We start from the raw sequence: 18,586 nt of genomic DNA, 5'->3' as shown, positions 1-18,586 counted from the left end.
TGTTATCAACATTGGGATTTAATCTTTTGTTTGACTTTAACAGCTTTTTATCCTCCTAGGGTTATGATTTAATCCAAATTATTAGCATTGTTAAATAGTAACTTTTGTTTGAAAAATACTAAATAGTACCTTAAATGACCCGATGTATAATTTAAAAAAAAAACCCAAATCATTGAAATAGATTTTCTAAAATCATTTTATACTTTTTTGCATTATATTTATCAAATTTAAAAATTAATTCCTATAATTTTTATAATGATAGACACAACTCAAAATTCAAAATCGTAAAAATTGTGAACATAATAAATAAAGTGGTATTTAGTTCCTAAAATTGACAAATTTTCTCAATTTTATCATTAAATTTTTTAAATATTAGTCTTAAAATTTGACAGCTTTTTACTTTCATCATTAAATTTTAATTTAGTTAAGATATGATAAAGTGTCACTATTATCATCACTTTTTTTAAAATTAAAATTTTCTTTATACTTTTTGTATTTTTTAGATTACATATATTTTAAAATTGACATGACATAATCTCGTAGTGTCATTTTATCACACCTTAATATAAACCAATTTTAAGGATTAAATTGGAAAAAAAATCCAAATTTCGGGACCAGTGTGGACCAAAAATCCAGGGACCAAGTTGACAAAACGTCAAGTCCAGGGACTAAATACTGCTTTATCCAAAGAAAAATCGTAAAAAAACATGGTGCAAAAGTTTGCGTCATGCCCAAATCTAGGGGATGAGGAAAGGGTAAATACGTAATTACATGGCCGTTAAATTAATAAGAAAAAAAGAAGAAACCCAAATATTTGAAGTTCAAAATGGAAGAACGCTTTGTAAGATTTGAAAATTAAAAACCAGTAGAACCATAGAGTTGGAGCCTGTTTTCACCAATCTTAAAAGTTTATGCATTTCTTTTAATCACAGGTATGTAATATTAACCCTTAACCTCAACTATTTTGTTTTCTTGTATTATGTGTTTTTTTAAGGAATAAATGGTTCGCTTTATTTCAAATCGAAGTCATTGAGCGTGGCTCTGCTGTTTATAAATTTCGTTTCTGGTTGAATTGCTTTAAATAATTGCATATTTTTTCTTTTTTGTTTTTATTTTGCTGCCGTTTATTTTTCTCTGTAAAATTGCAAGCACGTGGCAACAAATTGGAACAGTTTCGCGGGTTCTTGTTCTTATTGTTGTTTTTGAGGGTATTTTTAGCTCATTGGGTGAAATTGTATTGGCAGAGATGACACTTCTTAGTAGGTTTTTTTATAGAAGACCCCCGGATGGGTTGCTTGAATTTGTTGAGAGAGTATACGGTATGTGCTAAAAGAATTCTTTAACCTCAGCTTGTTTGATTTGGAGTCTCTTTGTGTATTTTTTATTGTTAAGTGAATTTGATCTAAATTAATGTAGTTTTCGATTCCTGCTTCTCCACTGAAGTCTTGCCTGATGGTATGTACCAAGTATACCTACACGAAATTGTGACCGAGTTACATGAAGAGTTCCCGGAGTCATCATTTCTGGCTTTCAATTTTCGTGAAGGTGAAAAACCAAGTGATTTCGCGGAAATTTTATGTCAATATGATGTTACTGTATTGGACTATCCACGGCAATATGAGGGTTGTCCCCTGCTCCCATTGTCTCTAATTCAGCATTTTCTTCGTGTTTGTGAAAGTTGGCTTTCACTTGGGAATCATCAAAATGTCGTTCTTCTACATTGTGAAAGAGGGGGGTGGCCACTTTTGGCATTTCTGCTAGCTAGTTTCTTGATTTTTAAAAAACTGCACAGTGGAGAGCGCAAGACCCTTGAAATTGTTCATCGAGAGGCTCCCAAGGGTTTCTTGCAGCTCCTTTCACCTTTAAATCCCTTCCCTTCTCAGCTTCGCTACCTTCAGTACGTAGCTCGAAGGAATATAGCTCCTGAATGGCCTCCTCCTGAGCGTGCTCTTTCTTTAGATTGTATCATTCTTCGAGCCATTCCGAGCTTTGATGCCCAAAATGGATGTAGGCCAATTATTCGCATTTTTGGTAGGAACCTACATAACAGAGATGGCCTGTCCACGCAGATGCTGTTCTCCATGTCCAAGAAAAGGAAGATGCTTCGACATTATCGTCAGGTAAAAGTCCCCCCCTCCCCAAGTTTTTTCTATTAATTTTTGTTTTCCGTGTTAACTTCTGAAAAATGATTTTTTTTTCCTTGTTGCAGGCAGACTGTGATGTGATTAAAATTGACATCCAGTGTTCAGTGCAAGGAGATGTTGTATTGGAGTGTGTCCATTTGGATTTGGATCCTGAAAGGGAAGTTATGATGTTTCGTGTAATGTTCAACACTGCATTTATTCGATCCAACATATTGATGCTGAACTCTGAGAACTTGGACATTCTTTGGGACTCAAAGGAGCGGTTTCCAAAAGGATTCCGAGCAGAGGTAAATATCTTTTTGAGCCTCTTTTAGGATTTTGGATGTATCATGAGAAGGAAGAGCAAAGGCCAACCGCGATAAGCAATTCACTTTCTTAGCCACTAACCTCCTACCATATTTTTCCAAAACCTAAGGTGTTATTAGTTTTAGTCATGAACTCATGATTCTTTAGTTTCTTCAGCATTTGTATCTCTAATTCAATAAACTTCTAAATTCAGGTTTTGTTTGGGAAGGTTGAAAATTCCACCCCACCTAAGGCTCCTATAACAGTTTTGAATGGTGAGGAGAAAGGGGGATTACCTATTGAAGCTTTTTCTCGTGTTCAAGAACTCTTTAGTGGTGTTGAGTGGGTTGATAACAGTGACGATGCTGCTTTGTGGCTACTTAAACAACTTTCTGTCTTGAGTGATGTAAAAGAATTGTCCAGATTGCAGAACAAAGGAAATTTATACGCATCTCCTGTTGATTCTGAGGAGGAAAACAATGCATCTAGCACTGCTGATAGTTCAGATGAAGCATTTGACGTGATCAATAAGCCTTTGGGGGATCCAGCAAGGTTTCTGCCACCAGACGTTGATAAAGTTCCCTTACATTCAGAAAGTGATAGTTTACAAGATTTAGATCATGCATCAGTTGAAGCTGTTCAGGTAGTGTCATGTTCTGGAATGCCATCTCATTCATCTCCGCTGGAATCTTCAGCACCTCTTGTACCCACACCACCAGCACCACCTCCGGTACCTAGTAAAAGTCTTTCTTCAGGATTTGCACCTCCTGGACCACCACCACCACCGCCACCACCACCACCTCCTCCTCCTCCTCTACATCTACCTTCATCTGTTAACATCATTACATCGAAGCCATCTGCACCCCCACCTCCACCTCCACCCCCACCCCCTCCTCTTCCTGGTTTGTCCGAAAGGAATCCTGCAATATCTTTGCCTGCCACTACCAAAAGAGGTCCTCCACCACCTGCACCACCTCCACCTCTTAGTTTTTCTGGTAGAGCGTTTTCAACATCACCTGAATCTACAAACAATGGTCCACCTCCTCCTCCTCCTCCCCCACCCCCTTTCAACTCCTCTCAATCGCCATCTCCACCCCTGCCTCCACCCCTACCCCCACCCTTGCATCCACCATCCTTCAGCAGCAAATCTAAAATGCAAGAGCCAAACCAACCGCCACCACCTCCGCCACCACCTCCAATGGTTGTCTCTACTGCTAGTTCCTCTCACAAGGGATCTGCCCTATCTGTCCAATGCCATAATACTATTGTCCCTCCCCCGCCTCCACCTCCGCCAATTGCAGGACTTGCAAGGCCAGGTTCTATTCCTCCTCCACCCCCTCCACCAAAAGCTCCTCCAGCGCCCCCTCCACCCCCTCTACCAAAAGCTCCTCCAGCGCCCCCTCCACCCCCTCCTCCAAAAGCTCCTCCACCCCCTCCACCAAAAGCCCCTCCAGCGCCCCCTCCACCCCCTCCACCGAAAGCTCCTACTGCACCCCCTCCTCCACCTCCACCGAAAGGTTCTGCGGTGCCCCCTCCACCCCCTCCACTGAAAGGTCATGCTGTGCCCCCTCCACCTCCTCCACCGAAAGGTCCTGCTGTGCCTCCTCCACCACCAGGTGCACGGCTGCCAGGTGCAAAGGTGTCCAGTGTGCCACCACCACCACCTGCATCAAGTGGTAGGGGAAAAGCTTTGGGACAGACTGGTCATGGAAGAGGCCGCGGCATTGGCGTGAGTAACACCCCTAAGAAAAACTCGTTGAAGCCGTTACATTGGGTCAAAGTCACTCGAGCAATGCAAGGGAGTTTATGGGCTGATTCTCAAAAGCAGGATAATCAATCAAGGTGCGTGCATATATAACTTGTATATCAGTACCAAATTGTTTCATAATTTCTTATAATTGCCAAAAGTTCTAATTGATGCTTAGATTGCACAATATGTGCTGGAACGTGGATAAAACATTTTATAGTAGTTGCATTTTGTTGGACATTCACTTGAATGTTTTTGAAAAAGCGCTTTGTCATGTTACATGTCCGTTTACTTTCTATCTTGTTATGTGATAAAGAGAGAAAAAGGAAGCATAAATTCTTGGTCAATCTGTCCTTTTTCTGTTTCCCCTTTTATTTATCTTTAGTTTTACTTGGATTGCTTTTTCCTCTAATATGGGAAGATGATTACTTTTTAACCCTATAGATCAATATCTTTTGGTGTAGGGCCCCTGAAATTGATATGTCTGAACTTGAAAGTTTATTCTCAGCTGCCTCTGCTTCAGATGGCAGTAGTGCTAAACTTGGAGGCCGACGAGGTTCTAACATCAATAAACCTGAGAAAGTGCAATTAGTAAGAAATTTTCTTTCTTCTAACTCCTTTTATGTATGGAATGAAGGATACTTAATCAAATATATGTTAACTTTGGCTTAATATTTTTACAAAACATTCATTATATAAAGAAAAACACAGTTAAGTGATCCTAATTGGCTTTATTAAAATATGAAAGAAAATAAATAAGGAACATGATATGGGGTTTCTTTTCCTGAATAATGAGCTTAGGCAGACTTTGTAATTGGTTACATAGTTTCTCCAATTTTAAGTTTACTGTCCTTTAAGTAATTGCCTTGCCAACTATATACAGAATAGAAATATTTATTAAGCATTAAGAGAATTTCAATGGCCTTTAATTTGTGGTTCCTCTAGTTAAATGGCACCATCATGGCAAATAATCATTAAGCTTTTAGCATACAAATATTAGAAGTGATTGATTCTGTTGTGGCTGCTGCTCTAGTTGTACCATCATTGTCATGCTCCCCTTTATCTTCACTACATTTTTGTTATTGATTTTTATGTCTGCAGCATGAATGACATATTGGTTTAGTTACATGACTGTATGAATCATCAGGGTAGAGTATCATTGTTGCATACTATTTTTTTTTAAAACTATACTTGCTACCATAGCTATGCAATGCCGTTCTGTTCTAAAATCAGAAAGAAGGTCCTTTTGTTGCGAATTACATATTTTACAACCTTAAGAAAATACTATAATAGGAGTTTCAAACACCATTTATTTGTCTATATTACAGCTACTCTTTTATGACGAATATTTAAGTTTGTAAAGATCCTTTGCTGCTAATGGTGAATGATTTTATCCTTAATCAACTTTGAACTTGACCGTCTACTGCAGATTCATGAAGTGCCACATGTAGCCATCTAATTCCTTCTTTCATCATATAATTTCTTTTTATATGCATTTTAAGGACATTAAGTTTCTTTACCCTTATTTTGTGTATTTGGTGCTTGTATTATATCTCAGGTTGAGTTGCGCAGAGCATATAATTGTGAAATAATGCTCACAAAAATAAAAATCCCTCTGCCCGATATGATTGTAAGTTTCTTAGCTTACCCTGCTAAATGTTATAAGTGTGCTAAATTTTTATCTTTTTCTTGTATTTTATTTTAGTTTTTAATTGAAATGGTGTTGGAATATTGGAGATTTAACCCCGCCCCCTGTCCCCTGCCCTTTAAATTTTCTTCTTTTTTTTTATATTACTTCTAATATATCCCTATCTGATGTCTTCTATTTGATTTTTTTCCGCATATAATATTCCATTGTAATACTATCTTAGTTTCTCATAGGTTAAGTTCTGTGCATAAAGCTTTTGCTGGCAACCAGATTCCTGGAAACCGGAATCTTTGTTTATGCTGCATATTCTATGATTTGATATCAAAATTGGTACCCCTCAGCTGCAATTATGAATTTTAAATTTATTAATCCTCAAGCTTCTTATTGGTCACCTAGAGCTCATGATCTTTTTGTTGGAGTTCTATCTGCTGAAGGGCATTGGTTAGGGTTCCATCAATATAATGTGATTCTTTAGAGAAGCATTTTAGGGCTAAGTTAGGGATGTTTAGTAATGTTGAAAGGTGAATACTTTTGCCTGGGGGGCAAAAACGTATTTGGTATAATAGATTTAAGTGATATAGTTTATGTTAATTTGGTTTCTTAGTTTGTTTACAATGTACTACTAATACCAGCTTTCGAAGCTTCACTGTTTATCCTGTAGCTGTTAAAATCGGTGGTATTTCAATATTGTAGTGAACTCACTACAACTGTTGATTAGGTAATTGAGGGTAAAGTTGAATTTTGTTTGTTTTACTTGGACCTTTTTGCTATCTCCATGGGAGGAATGAACGACAGTTGGCTTTGCCGGATCTGGGATATATCATAAATAAACTATTTGTTCTTTTGCTGTGGCCCAGATTATATTGCTTTATAGTTTTTCATTTCCATTTTAACCACAACCAAATTTTGATACTGAAATTTCTGTTCCTCTGTATCACTTAAATTCATTCTTTCTGTTGGTTCTTTCTTTTGCCTTGCCAAGTTGGGTCAAACTTTTGGTACAATATGCTCAATTTCCCTTTTTACTTTTACTTCTAAAGTTGAGTCAGTCATTCTAAATATAGTGCCCTCTATTTTCAGAATGCTGTACTAGCATTGGATTCTTCAGCTCTTGATATTGATCAGGTGGAGAATCTGATTAAATTTTGTCCCACTAAGGAAGATATGGAACTGCTAAAGGTAATCTATATATACTGTAACATTTTGGTTGCATATATTTTTAAATGCTACATTTTCCAGTTTGTTTACTGTGCTCTTTAAATGATACTGTAGATTTTTAGAGAACTCATTACATATTATCACCTAGGAAATAGCATGTTATCTTGTATGTGATAAAAATATTTGACATGGGAATTCACATATCAACGTGACAGTTTTATTGCCACCAATCTCTTATGAGTTACAGGCAGTAGACCACTTAATGGAAATTTTAAAACTGCCTTTTGTTGTTGTTTTTTGTTCGAACCCCTGACTGAACCTGAACCTTTTCAGTTCTAGGAGGACCATTTAAACATCTGGATATTTTTCTTATTAGTTATGAGTAAGGCTACATTCAGAACTAATTGCAACCATTGTAAGGAATCAGTTGTAGTTTGATTTTGACCCCATACCAGAAAATGGAAAGACCACTATTTAATTTTAACTTAAGTTCTGCTTCGAGTGAGGGAAAGGGAAGGAATGGGAAGGGAAGGGAGAAGGAAGAGAGGAGTGGTGCCTTCTCCCAGCTTTGGAAATATTTTAACACAAGAGAGGGATTTTTGGTTTACCCATTCAGAACCCTTGAAGTTTGAAACCATCCTTTTCTTTAAATTCCTTAAATTGGGACCTTTGGGGGGAAAGGATTCCTCTTTACAACTTCTATTAGATAGCCCTCATTTGAACATTTTATTTAACTTACAAGGATGTAATTGTAAGAAAAAGTTTGCTACTTTTGTTTTTGGTAGAATTATACAGGTGACAAGGCAATGCTTGGAAAGTGTGAACAGGTCTGTTCCATTTTCTCTCTTTTAAGACATCTGATCCCTTAATTCGATCAGTTGTTAATATTATAATTGATAAATCTTTCAGTTTTTCCTAGAGTTGATGAAGGTTCCACGAGTAGAATCAAAATTGCGAGTATTTGCATTTAGAATCACCTTTTCTTCTCAGGTATTGTCCGGATAATTTGTATATTCGATATTGTATTCTCGGATTTATCATTAATCTATATTCCCTTTCATCCGTTTCAGGTGGATGACTTAAGGTCTAACCTGAGCATTATTAATAATGCGACCAGAGAGGTACTGCTATACCTATACTGAATCTCAAATGGTTGATGCATAATTGCTCATTTTGCATGCTAAATGTCTAGCATGTTCTTTTTCCTGCATCTAAAATGTCAGAAACTTATTTTCAGGTAAAAGAATCTGCAAAATTGCGTCAGATAATGCAGACAATTCTCACATTGGGAAATGCTTTGAATCAAGGCACTGCACGAGGTACCACCCAGCTGGTCTATAGTTAGGATTTTTGACCATTTTTTTAATGATGCCTCTTCATATTGTTTTTGCTTTTATTCCTAGGATCTGCGGTGGGATTCAAATTGGATAGCCTCCTTAAATTATCTGATACGCGTGCAAGAAACAACAAAATGACTTTAATGCATTATCTATGCAAGGTAGGACATTGAAAGTTAGACTTCCTAGTAGTATACTTGCACTGGAAGTTCGGAATAAGGTTTATTGTTAAGGTTATGGGGGGTGGGGCCAATGATGCTGTAATTTTGTGCCCTTCAAATGGTATTTTTGTGACTTAGGGAAAGTCTTCTAATACTGTGGTACTCTCATGTAGGCTTTGAGGAGAGAAGTTAGATGCTCTTTATTACTATTATATGTGCCTGGGGTTTGGGATGGTAAATCTTCGCTATAAATAATCGTTTGCATGTAATTTGTTTTAAAAGGAAAAAGCTGTTGCTTCAGTTATTGCTTTTTCCTCTGATTCAAGTATGTTTGAAACCTTACTCTAACCAAATTTACCTTCTTGCCCCACTCTGTTAATTCTTCTGGCATGTTCTACTCAGATTTCCTAAGTCACCTGGTTTTTTCTGTTTTATTTATTTTTTCACTTTTTGCATGTGTTAGCTTCTATCGGAGAAAATGCCAGAGTTGCTGGATTTTGATAAAGATCTTGTTCATTTAGAAGCTGCTTCTAAGGTATGTTTTATATGGTTCTAGTTCATTGGATCCTTCTCTTCTTAAAGTAGTTAATTTCTTTTATCCACTTGATTTTCATACCATCTGGCTAGATTCAATTGAAAAATCTTGCTGAAGAAATGCAAGCTGTGAGTAAGGGTCTTGAAAAGGTTGAGCAAGAACTCACCGCTTCAGATAATGATGGTGATATCTCTTTGGGCTTTCAGAAGGTGAGGAAGAACAATTATTATTGCTTAACAAAGAATCTACTCCATTACTTTTGCTAGAAATTTTTCTACTATTGTCTGTTAATATGCTGAGTTGTCACTTCCCACCCTATTTGCTTGCATACAAAAATTACGTCGCTCACTTTTTCCTGTCATCGTAAATATTCGGATTTGGCATGATGTTGATTTGCTAGTGAAGGAAACAAACTCTTTGGAATTTTCACAAACACTTAGGGTGTGCTGGGTTGGGTGGAAAAGTGGAGCGATGGAAGGAAGGAGTGGAAAGAAAATAAATTTTAAGTATGCTTGGTAGGGAAGAAAAGTGAGGAAAGAAAATAGGAGAGATGGTCATTTTCTGTCCTAATGCATGAAAACCAATCTTTCCAAATTGGAATGATGAGAGGAGAGAAAATGAGAGAGAGATGTATGTTAGTTCAAAGTTATGCATTTTTCAAATGTTCTATTTTCTTTCCTTTCATTTTTCAACTCTACCAAGCAATGGACGGAAAAAAAATTACTTTTTCTTGAAATTTTTTCCTTCTTTCCTACCAAGCACACACCTATTGAAAGAAAAATACCCCTTCAATTTTCCATCTTTCCAACTTTCTTTTCACTCTGCCAAGCAAAGCCGTATTGTTATCCCCTTTCATCATTTATAGAATTTTTTCCTCTTTAAAGATTGACCAAAAACATCTTTTCTTTATTTTGGTTTTAGGGTTTAGGAATTAGTTTTTCTTTTCAAGAATCAATTAGATACTATCTTCTTCAGAAATTGGTGGCATGGTTTTATGTTTGTTTTCATTCAATCGCGCTGTTCATTGTGGTTTATGTGCTGCAGTTTAGTCATTTGGAAGAAAATGACCATATGGTGAATACGTTGAGATGCTTTTAAATGATTAAGACCACTGACACCATTTCTATTGTGATCTCCATTGTCCGAATGTTTGTATGATATCCTTTTCCTGGCAATCACTGGGATTTTCTTTGAGCATGTCCTGTTAGTGTTTAATAGAAGTTTCGTCGGTTCTAGGTGTTGAAGAATTTCCTTGATACGGCTGAAGCTGAAGTGAGGTCACTTATCTCCTTGTATTCTGAAGTGGTAAGTACTTTCCCGATTTGCAGTTGCTCGTAGGATAGTTTAAACTTGCTGTGCATTGCAGTTTAGTCTGAAGTTGTATCGTCTTGCAGGGAAGAAGTGCGGATTCATTATCCCAATACTTCGGAGAGGATCCTGCACGATGTCCTTTTGAACAAGGTTTTCCATCTTTGACAATTAATGTTCATATCGAAAACCAACCTTTCAAACAAACGCCTGACTGGTTGAGTTTGTTCCTTGTTGCTGCAGTGACTCAGATATTGGTTGTTTTCGTTAAGATGTTTAAAAAGTCGCGAGAGGAGAACGAGAAGCTGGCTGATGCCGAGAAAAAGAAATTGGAGAAGGAAGCCATCAAAGAACGAGCAGCGGCAAATGTAACTGTAAAGAAGGATGGGACCGATACGAATGAGCCGAATCTTACTTCTCATATCCTGAATTCTCACATTCTGAAACACGCTCCGTAATAGTAATGAAGCTTTTGCAATCAAGCAACAATGGAAGCTGCATATTTGACTTGCAGCTGACAAGAAAACAGTTGAAAGCTTTAATACCACATTCAGTAAATAAGCTTCTGGATATTTTGGTGGGTAGAGATGGGCGGGCATGTGGGTCGGGGTCATGCTTGAATAGAAAAAAAATTTATTTGCCCAACTTGACCAGCCAAAAATCCTGTTTTACAATTTCAAATGTATTAAATAATTTTTTAATATTAATATTTGAAGCGCTTAGAGCTTTTTTGTAATTGAGGCAAGTGTTTTTGCATCAAAAGCTGTTTTGAAAATGCAAAAACTCTCTTAGTTTCAAGTTTGTAAAAGATTAAAATCTTAGGGTTTTGTCAATTTCTCTTGAGATCAGACTGTAAATTTGCTTTCCCACGAAAAGCATATTGTAAAAAATTCAAAATTCACACATGGTGGAAGTACAAAAGATTTAATGTTTCAGAGCCATGGTTTACCATTATGATTTGATTTCTTTTTTCTAAATTACCTATAATATTTTGATCGGATTCATACCCTTTTAATTGGTACAAAGTAGTGACTTTTTCATCATTCTTAAAAATAGTCTGAATTCAAATCTTAATATAAATAGTAACCAAATGAGTGAGTTAAAGATTAAGTGTTCCATCAATTTTTTTTATTTAGGGAGATGGCAAGAAGTTGATCAAACACAAATTTAATATCCAATTGCCACTTCAACTATGACTCAATCCACATATTTTTATGTTTTTTTTATACATGTTAAGCAATCATAGGTTAATTGGATAAGAGGCAACCTTACCAGCAATATTATTTGGCCAAACACAACATACCCTAACAATGTTCTCCACTAGCAGTGCTCCTAATGACGGTGCTTTTAGTGACAATATTCCCTAATATAAGCTTTAATTGGGCAAAATAAAAATGATAGTACAAAGCCAAATGCAACTTTCTTAGCTGCATAGATTAGCATTTCAGGACAAAACAATTGGCCTTTGGGAAAATGCATCTCTAATCCATTGGCAATAATAATAGGAATTCTAGAAGGCTTACTCTGAACCAAACCATTAAGAGTACAAGGTAGAGCAAACAAAAACCACAAATAGAGAAATTTTGGAAAAAGAAACAAATAGTTAAATTCATCAAAAACATATAACAAAAGAAAATTAAAGATAAAAACTCTATTTAGCAGCTTGGCCTTCTGCTGCAGCTTCAAAGGTCTCGCCAGGTACAAGATCTGGTACCTCCTCATCGTCCTCTTCCTGAGTAGTGGCTGCACCGGTACCGTCACCAGAACCGGCAGCAGGTGCCTGCTTCTGGAATTGCTCTGCCAATTTCCTCAAGTTGTCCAAGTTATCAGGTCCTATAAGTTTTAGAATACGAGTCAAAAAGACGGCCAATATCAATGTCAAAACATGAAAGAAAGAATTTTGGGTGTAATCAAGCAGAGCTCAAGCTCGACTCAAAATTTGAAGCTTGATACTCAGCTCGAGCTCGATTGAACATCTGTTTTTAAGCTCGAGCCTGGCTCGAGATATGTTTGAGCTACTCAAGTTCAAGCTTGATTAAGCTCATTTACCATTTTTTGTACTCAAAACTCAAGCTCAGCTCAATAATTAAGCTTAGTGTTAATAATATGTATTAAGGGTAATAACATAATTTAATAATATAAAAATATGAAACACTCGTTTAAGGCTCGCAAGCCATTCGAGTCAAGTATTACTAAGCTTGAATTCGGCTCAATTGATAGCACGAGCTGCTCACGTTCGGCTTGATAATTACCAAATCGAGTTTGAATGTTTTTAAGCTGAACTCGAGTAGTTAGCAAACACCAATGTTTCATTTACATTCCTAAACAGAATTACTTGGGGTCAAGTGTACATACCCAACTGGTTGATGATTCCAGGGAGAATATCTTGCAATTCTGGAATAGGGGAAAAACATGAATGTCAGATCAACAAAGGTAAAATCAACTATGGGAAGCTTTCAAAGTTAAGAGGTGCATACTCTTTGTTTGAGGAGAACCGCTTACAACCCAGGTGTTGGCAGCAATAGATGCTTGAACTGAAATACAGACCATCATATATGTTAGTTAATTTTACAAAACCTATGAGAAAATTACACAGTCCGCTTCGATAAAAGACATATCTACCTTTGGGATTAATAAACTGGATAACAACATCGTCCTTGAAGATGTTGACTTCCTCGATTGCGGGAATAGCATTGACTCCTATTCTCTTGAGGGTGCTTTGTAACCGTTTGTCGTCGGTGGTAGTTGTCTTGTGGACAGCCTTCTTCTTTCTATTAAACACAAGTTAAAAAAAACAAGATAATGATTAGTATACAAATTACAAAGAGGCATCAAAATTCAAGCACCTATTACTCCTAATAACTGCAACAATTACATCCTATATTCAGAGATGATAAAGCAAAAAACATAATATAGCTGGTATATCCAAGGAATTTTCAGACCATGAACATTACCTTCTCATGCTACCCTTCCCACCGGTCCGGACTGCACCAGCCATTTTCATGAGCCTCTCCTTGTTCATCTGCCCAAAGAAGCAAACAACAAATAAATAAGTAAAAGTACGATAAATCAAGACCCAGATACACACAATAAAAACAAAGAGAATATTGAGGTAATAAGCTTATCAAAAGCACTAAAGCAAACAAATCAAACACAATACATATGAAGCATGTGAAACAATCAAGCACTATATAATACACAAGGAAATCTAGGGAAAACATAAAAGAACTTAACGCCTAACTCACACTTTATCAACCCACCAGAGAAAATAAAACTTTAGAACAATATATAAAAATATCAATGACCCTAATTTACTTATTGTAATTGTATGCAAGTGTTAAACCCTAAAGCATAAACTAAGGTAAAAATCTAACCTTTGGCAGCTGAAAGGAATTTTAAAGATAAGCTTCTTCTTTTTTCACACAATAATTCCCCCCGAAATTTATAAACAAAAGGGTCACTTAAAACCCTAAATCAAAACAATCTAAAGATAAAACAAATCAACCGTTGAAATTAAAATACCAAAATTGAAATAAATTTAACTTCTTTATTTTTTTTTCAAAACGTATATGCCGAATGATAAGAAGAAGCAGAGAATTAAGAAATTAAAACCTTTACAGTAGGGAGTACTAAAAAGGATATGCCGCAACTTCGACTGCAACTAGGAAAGATAGGGTCACAAAATAAGGGGGGGTTTTTTTTATATAACCCAGTGAGCAGGCACAAGCTCTTTATGTCTTTAGGGTTTTATCTACGCCGTTGGATTTTTAGTATTTTCATCTGACGGCTTTGAAGCCATCAGGTCCATGTTTGTCTTTGTACATGCCTTTTTTTTCCTTCAATTTTATTTTGGGTTAATTAACCGAATGTTTCACCGGTTTTCAGTTTAATCGGTTAAATAAATTTAATTATCGGTCTAATAATAATAATTTAATCAATTCCATAATTGGTTTTTCTAATTTTCAATTATTTATTGGTTTTGAATGGTTTGCTCAATAACCAATTCAACCCATTTATCCGAGTCAATCATGGTTGTTCGAACCAGATTGATTGGGGTATTAATCTAGAGAAAGACATTAGACTTGTTGATCTAATAATCAATACGGATCAATTGAATTGAGCAAAAAATCGGTTTGAACTAAACGGTTAAACCATGTTTTTTTATTAAAATTTGAATGTTTTATTTAATCAAACCAAACAAACCAATCAAATCGATTGGACCAATGAACTAGTAGCTTGACTGGGTCAACCACTGATCCGATTTTGGAACCTTGGCAGTAGTATATTGATCGGTTTCTAGTTCAACCAACTAGTTTGATCCTGCTCCAATAACTTAAATTCATGCATAACTTCAAAATGTTTTAAATTAAATCCCTAAAATATTAGTATCATATCAACAAGTCATTCTATTAGCTTAATTATTAGCTTAGGAGTTAAAATTATCTTAAATTTGATATAAAATATATTTAAAGTATATGAATAAAAATATTTAAATGTGCACTTATCTCATAAATAGCTTAGGTCTAACATGTTAAAAATAAAAAAATAATGCTCTTGAATCTAACGAAACTATCTATTTTTCAATACATCAATTTTAAATTGTTCATGTTTAAATGTCATCTTATATATGATTAGGGTTAAATAAGAAAAATTAAAAATCGATCTAAATTAAAGTGTTTGAACAGTTAATGGAATACAAATAAAAAAAAGACAATTAACCGAACCCATTTGAATTCCATTTTTAATTTAATTTATTAATAAATTATTTTTATCATATAAAAACAAATATTTAAAATAATGAGAGTAGCCTAAAATTTTATATAAAAATATTTTTTAAATACCGTTTACTAAGAGTTATTTGAATTTTTTTTTAGATTGAAACTTTGTTAAATAATATTCAAAAATAAAAAAATTATTTTTGTCAAAATTAGTTCAAAAACTCAAACACAATATCACTATAAAAATATAAAAAAAATCGAGTCAAACTAAAGCGAATCAAAATCACCTCTAGATATGATGCCTAGTATATTTAAAATAAATGGATAGAAAATTTAAACATCTATATATTTAATGTATGGACAGTTTGAATTTAACATGTTAAAAAGCAATGCTCCAAAATTTTAATGGTATCGTATATATATTTTTAAACACGTTGTATCTAAATCGTCTATGTATCATTTTAAAATTTAATCCAAATATTTTAAATATATCTCAGTTCATACTAGTTTCTTACCCATACGATGCACAAGTTAACCCTGTATTGTAATTTTTTTGAAATATAAATTGTTGAGAAGTCTTTGAAGTGTCATCCTCGAGGACGCTAACCCAATCTCTCGACAATGGAAAGTATCATCCCCGGGTGAGGGTTTTGCCCCCTCCGCAGAAGGCTATTTACAATTCACAGAGGGGGCCCTCGACTGTAAGTGGATGTACAACCACCCATCAAGAAGCTTAAAATCTTATTAATTATAAAAAAAAGTATTATTTATATTACTATTTAAACATTTTATTAAGTTCGTATTACTTTTAATGAGATTCTAACTTAATTAAAAGAATTATATATTTTTTTATAACTAAAGTATATTATTGTGAAAGTATCTTTAATAGTTTGATGTTAATTAAGTTAATACTCAACCGATTAAAAACAAATAAAATTATATTAAATATACTTTTTACCAAATCAATTTTTTTAACAATCTCATTATAGCTCTGATCATATCTACTCTTTTTTACACAATGTTTAAAACTGTCCATAGCCCCTCTCTAATCCATAAATAGAAGGATAGTGCACTTCAATGCACTTGAACCCGCGTTTTCCTGCATTGACAACAATGCCCATGCTAATCGAGTTAAGACTCAATCGGCTTACCAAATAAAATTTATAAATAATAAAGTTAAATCTTATATATTTTTGGTACCAAATCATCCTATAATTAGAACAAGTGATCCTAAGGGTCCAACATTAAGCTAGGGTTGGGGATATAAAAGATGGAAAAATGATTAGATGAAACTGTAATTCCACGTCACCCTTGCTTTTTTTTCTAATAGAATAATGATAAATCATATTTTTCCTCCTAATTTTTAGCATTTTTAGTTGGATTTAAATTTTTTTAAGAGGAGAATGCTAAAAATCATGAGGAAAAATTAGATTTGTCATTCTCCTATTGAAATAGATAAAATGACGTGGAATCACTTTTCATACAATCTCTTATGGTAAAAGATGTGGAAATAAGCATAATTGGAAAAAAATTAGAGAATTTCACTTGCAAAAGCTTCTCTTTCCATAATAAATTAGATTTTAAATTTGCAATGTGTTTTAAGTTTTCTTGAATAAAAGTTTTCTTTAAAAGGGATAAATATTAAAATTACACATGAACTTTGATTTAATATACAATGTCATATATGAATTTTAATTTTGTATAATTTTATACATGAATTTTTATTTGATTAGATTTTCATAAATCATTAACAATATTATCGAATTAGCAACATTTTACGTTGATATATTGCATAAACACAAAATTATATTAATCCAAATTGAGAATAAATGTATGTATTTATTTCTTTTAAATGTGTACAATTGAACCAAAACCAAAGTTTCATGTATACATATGAACCACAATTCAAGTTTCATGTATATAATTGCACCAAATCATAGTTCATGTATCAAATTACACATTAAAATAAAGTTCATATATAAATTTGATATTTATCCATTAAAAAAAACAAAACTTTGTTATTGTTGTTTTCTTACAATTGTCATGCACACCCCACAATGAAGTAATCCTTAAGATTTGAACCATTGAGGTGGATTATTTTGACCCATAAATTAAATGTCATGGTTCAAACTTTGGTTCATTATTATGACCTGATGGATAAAAGTGTTCACTGTCTCAAGTGTGATCAGAGTTCGAGTTGCGCCAATCACGTTTGTTGTTCAAACATTGCATTGTTATTGTAATTCACCATATATCTTGTGATTTAAATTAAAAAAAAAAAGATGAGGAAAAAAACTATTCATGGATTGGCTTGAGTTGATATTATTTTATTCGTGATGTGAAACTTGATTAATCAATTTATTATGGACATTCATTTTACTCTATGGGTAAAAATAATAAATACATTTTTAAGTGAAAATAATTGTACATTTAACTCAATATAATGTGCTCCACTAGCAAGAAGAGTATGCACCATTGCCTCCAAGCTACGAGCACCTTTTATGTCGAACGAGTCATATGTCACCGGATCAACTGAAGAACAAAATCGATACGTGATAGACAGAACTTTCATTGGCGTCGTTCAAAAAATTTTACGCCTAATCATTTTACGAAGTTCTGTCAAATCTATGTTCTGGTTAAAAACCAGTCACACCGTATTCTCCGACAAAAAAATAACGCCATTCTCGGTGTGGCAAACCTCACCATCGTAGTAAATAACAGCACTAATACGTTCACTCATATTTGAAACTCTAACATTTTTAGCCTCTCTAAATTGTTTCTGCTGTGACTTATGCATTCTGAGAACATTTTCTGCCTAATTTATAGCCTCAGCCCAAACATGCTACTGTAGCAAAAGCACGTCCACGAGGGCGCGATTTCACAAATTCTTCTCAAATAGCATCCTGCTAGAAGCGATTTTATATTATTTGCTCAGAAACGTCAAAAAAAAATTTTCTTACATGACCTACTGTAGCAAAAGAGTGCTGATGAGGCCGCGATTTCACAAATTATTCTCAAATAGCATCCTGCTAGAACCGATTTTATACTATTTGCTCAGAAACGTAAAAAAAATAATTATTTATTACGTGACCTACTGTAGCAAAAGCGCGTCCACGAGGGCGGGATTTCACAAATTCTTCACAAATAGCATCCTGCTAGAAGCGATTTTATACTATTTTATCAGAAACGTTAACTCGAAATTATTTATTCCAGGACCTAAAAACCCTTAAAAGCCTGAACCCTAAATCCTAAAAGCCAAAAAAACCTAACGTGGGAAAAACCGCGACATCGCGTCCACGTCGGTAGCGATGTCGGCACGCGCCAGAAATCGCATTCACGTCAAGAACTCGCTACCGACGTGGGACGCGATTTCGCTCGCACTCTCGACATCGGGCCGACGTGGACGCGATTTTGCGGAAAAATGACCATTCCGGTAAATAATTAAATAATGAGCCAATTTTGGTAATTTTTGAAAAAAAAGGCTTTTATGGTAAATTGCCCACCCAAAAACTTAATTTCAAGAAGGGTTAATATATACGAAATAT

The 18,586-nt window shown here is 34.8% G+C and overlaps 2 protein-coding genes across 3 annotated transcripts; one reads left to right on the top strand and one right to left on the bottom strand.

Annotated features, from left to right (window-relative positions):
- Window positions 1–772: 772 nt before the first annotated feature.
- Window positions 773–11,258, top strand: LOC105792743 (formin-like protein 14). Of its 2 annotated transcripts, XM_052635141.1 has the most exons (18): window positions 774–932; window positions 1,245–1,319; window positions 1,417–2,120; window positions 2,210–2,431; window positions 2,644–4,271; window positions 4,641–4,767; window positions 5,735–5,806; window positions 6,905–7,003; window positions 7,768–7,809; window positions 7,892–7,972; window positions 8,053–8,103; window positions 8,220–8,301; window positions 8,386–8,480; window positions 8,944–9,015; window positions 9,108–9,224; window positions 10,252–10,320; window positions 10,410–10,476; window positions 10,567–11,258. In XM_052635141.1, exons 2-18 carry the CDS (start codon window positions 1,247–1,249, stop codon window positions 10,779–10,781), a joined length of 3,816 nt encoding a protein of 1,271 aa, XP_052491101.1. In that variant the 5' UTR covers window positions 774–932; window positions 1,245–1,246; the 3' UTR covers window positions 10,782–11,258. The 2 variants fall into 2 exon arrangements, with proteins under 2 accessions (XP_052491102.1, XP_052491101.1); XM_052635142.1 differs by lacking the exons at window positions 10,252–10,320; window positions 10,410–10,476; window positions 10,567–11,258 and adding an exon at window positions 10,060–10,245 and having other exon boundaries at window positions 773–932.
- Window positions 11,259–11,787: 529 nt separating this feature from the next.
- Window positions 11,788–14,075, bottom strand: LOC105792742 (nascent polypeptide-associated complex subunit beta). The gene is made up of 6 exons (XM_012621491.2): window positions 13,936–14,075; window positions 13,278–13,345; window positions 12,946–13,094; window positions 12,801–12,857; window positions 12,679–12,717; window positions 11,788–12,156 (listed from the first exon to the last, which is right to left on the bottom strand). The coding sequence occupies exons 2-6, from the start codon at window positions 13,343–13,345 to the stop codon at window positions 11,975–11,977; spliced, it is 495 nt and encodes a 164-aa protein (XP_012476945.1). The 5' UTR covers window positions 13,936–14,075; the 3' UTR covers window positions 11,788–11,974.
- Window positions 14,076–18,586: the final 4,511 nt, after the last annotated feature.

This window comes from Gossypium raimondii, chromosome 8 (assembly GCF_025698545.1).
Source record: "Gossypium raimondii isolate GPD5lz chromosome 8, ASM2569854v1, whole genome shotgun sequence".
Taxonomy (NCBI): Eukaryota; Viridiplantae; Streptophyta; class Magnoliopsida; order Malvales; family Malvaceae; genus Gossypium; species Gossypium raimondii.
This window is presented reverse-complemented; position numbering and strand designations above follow the sequence as displayed.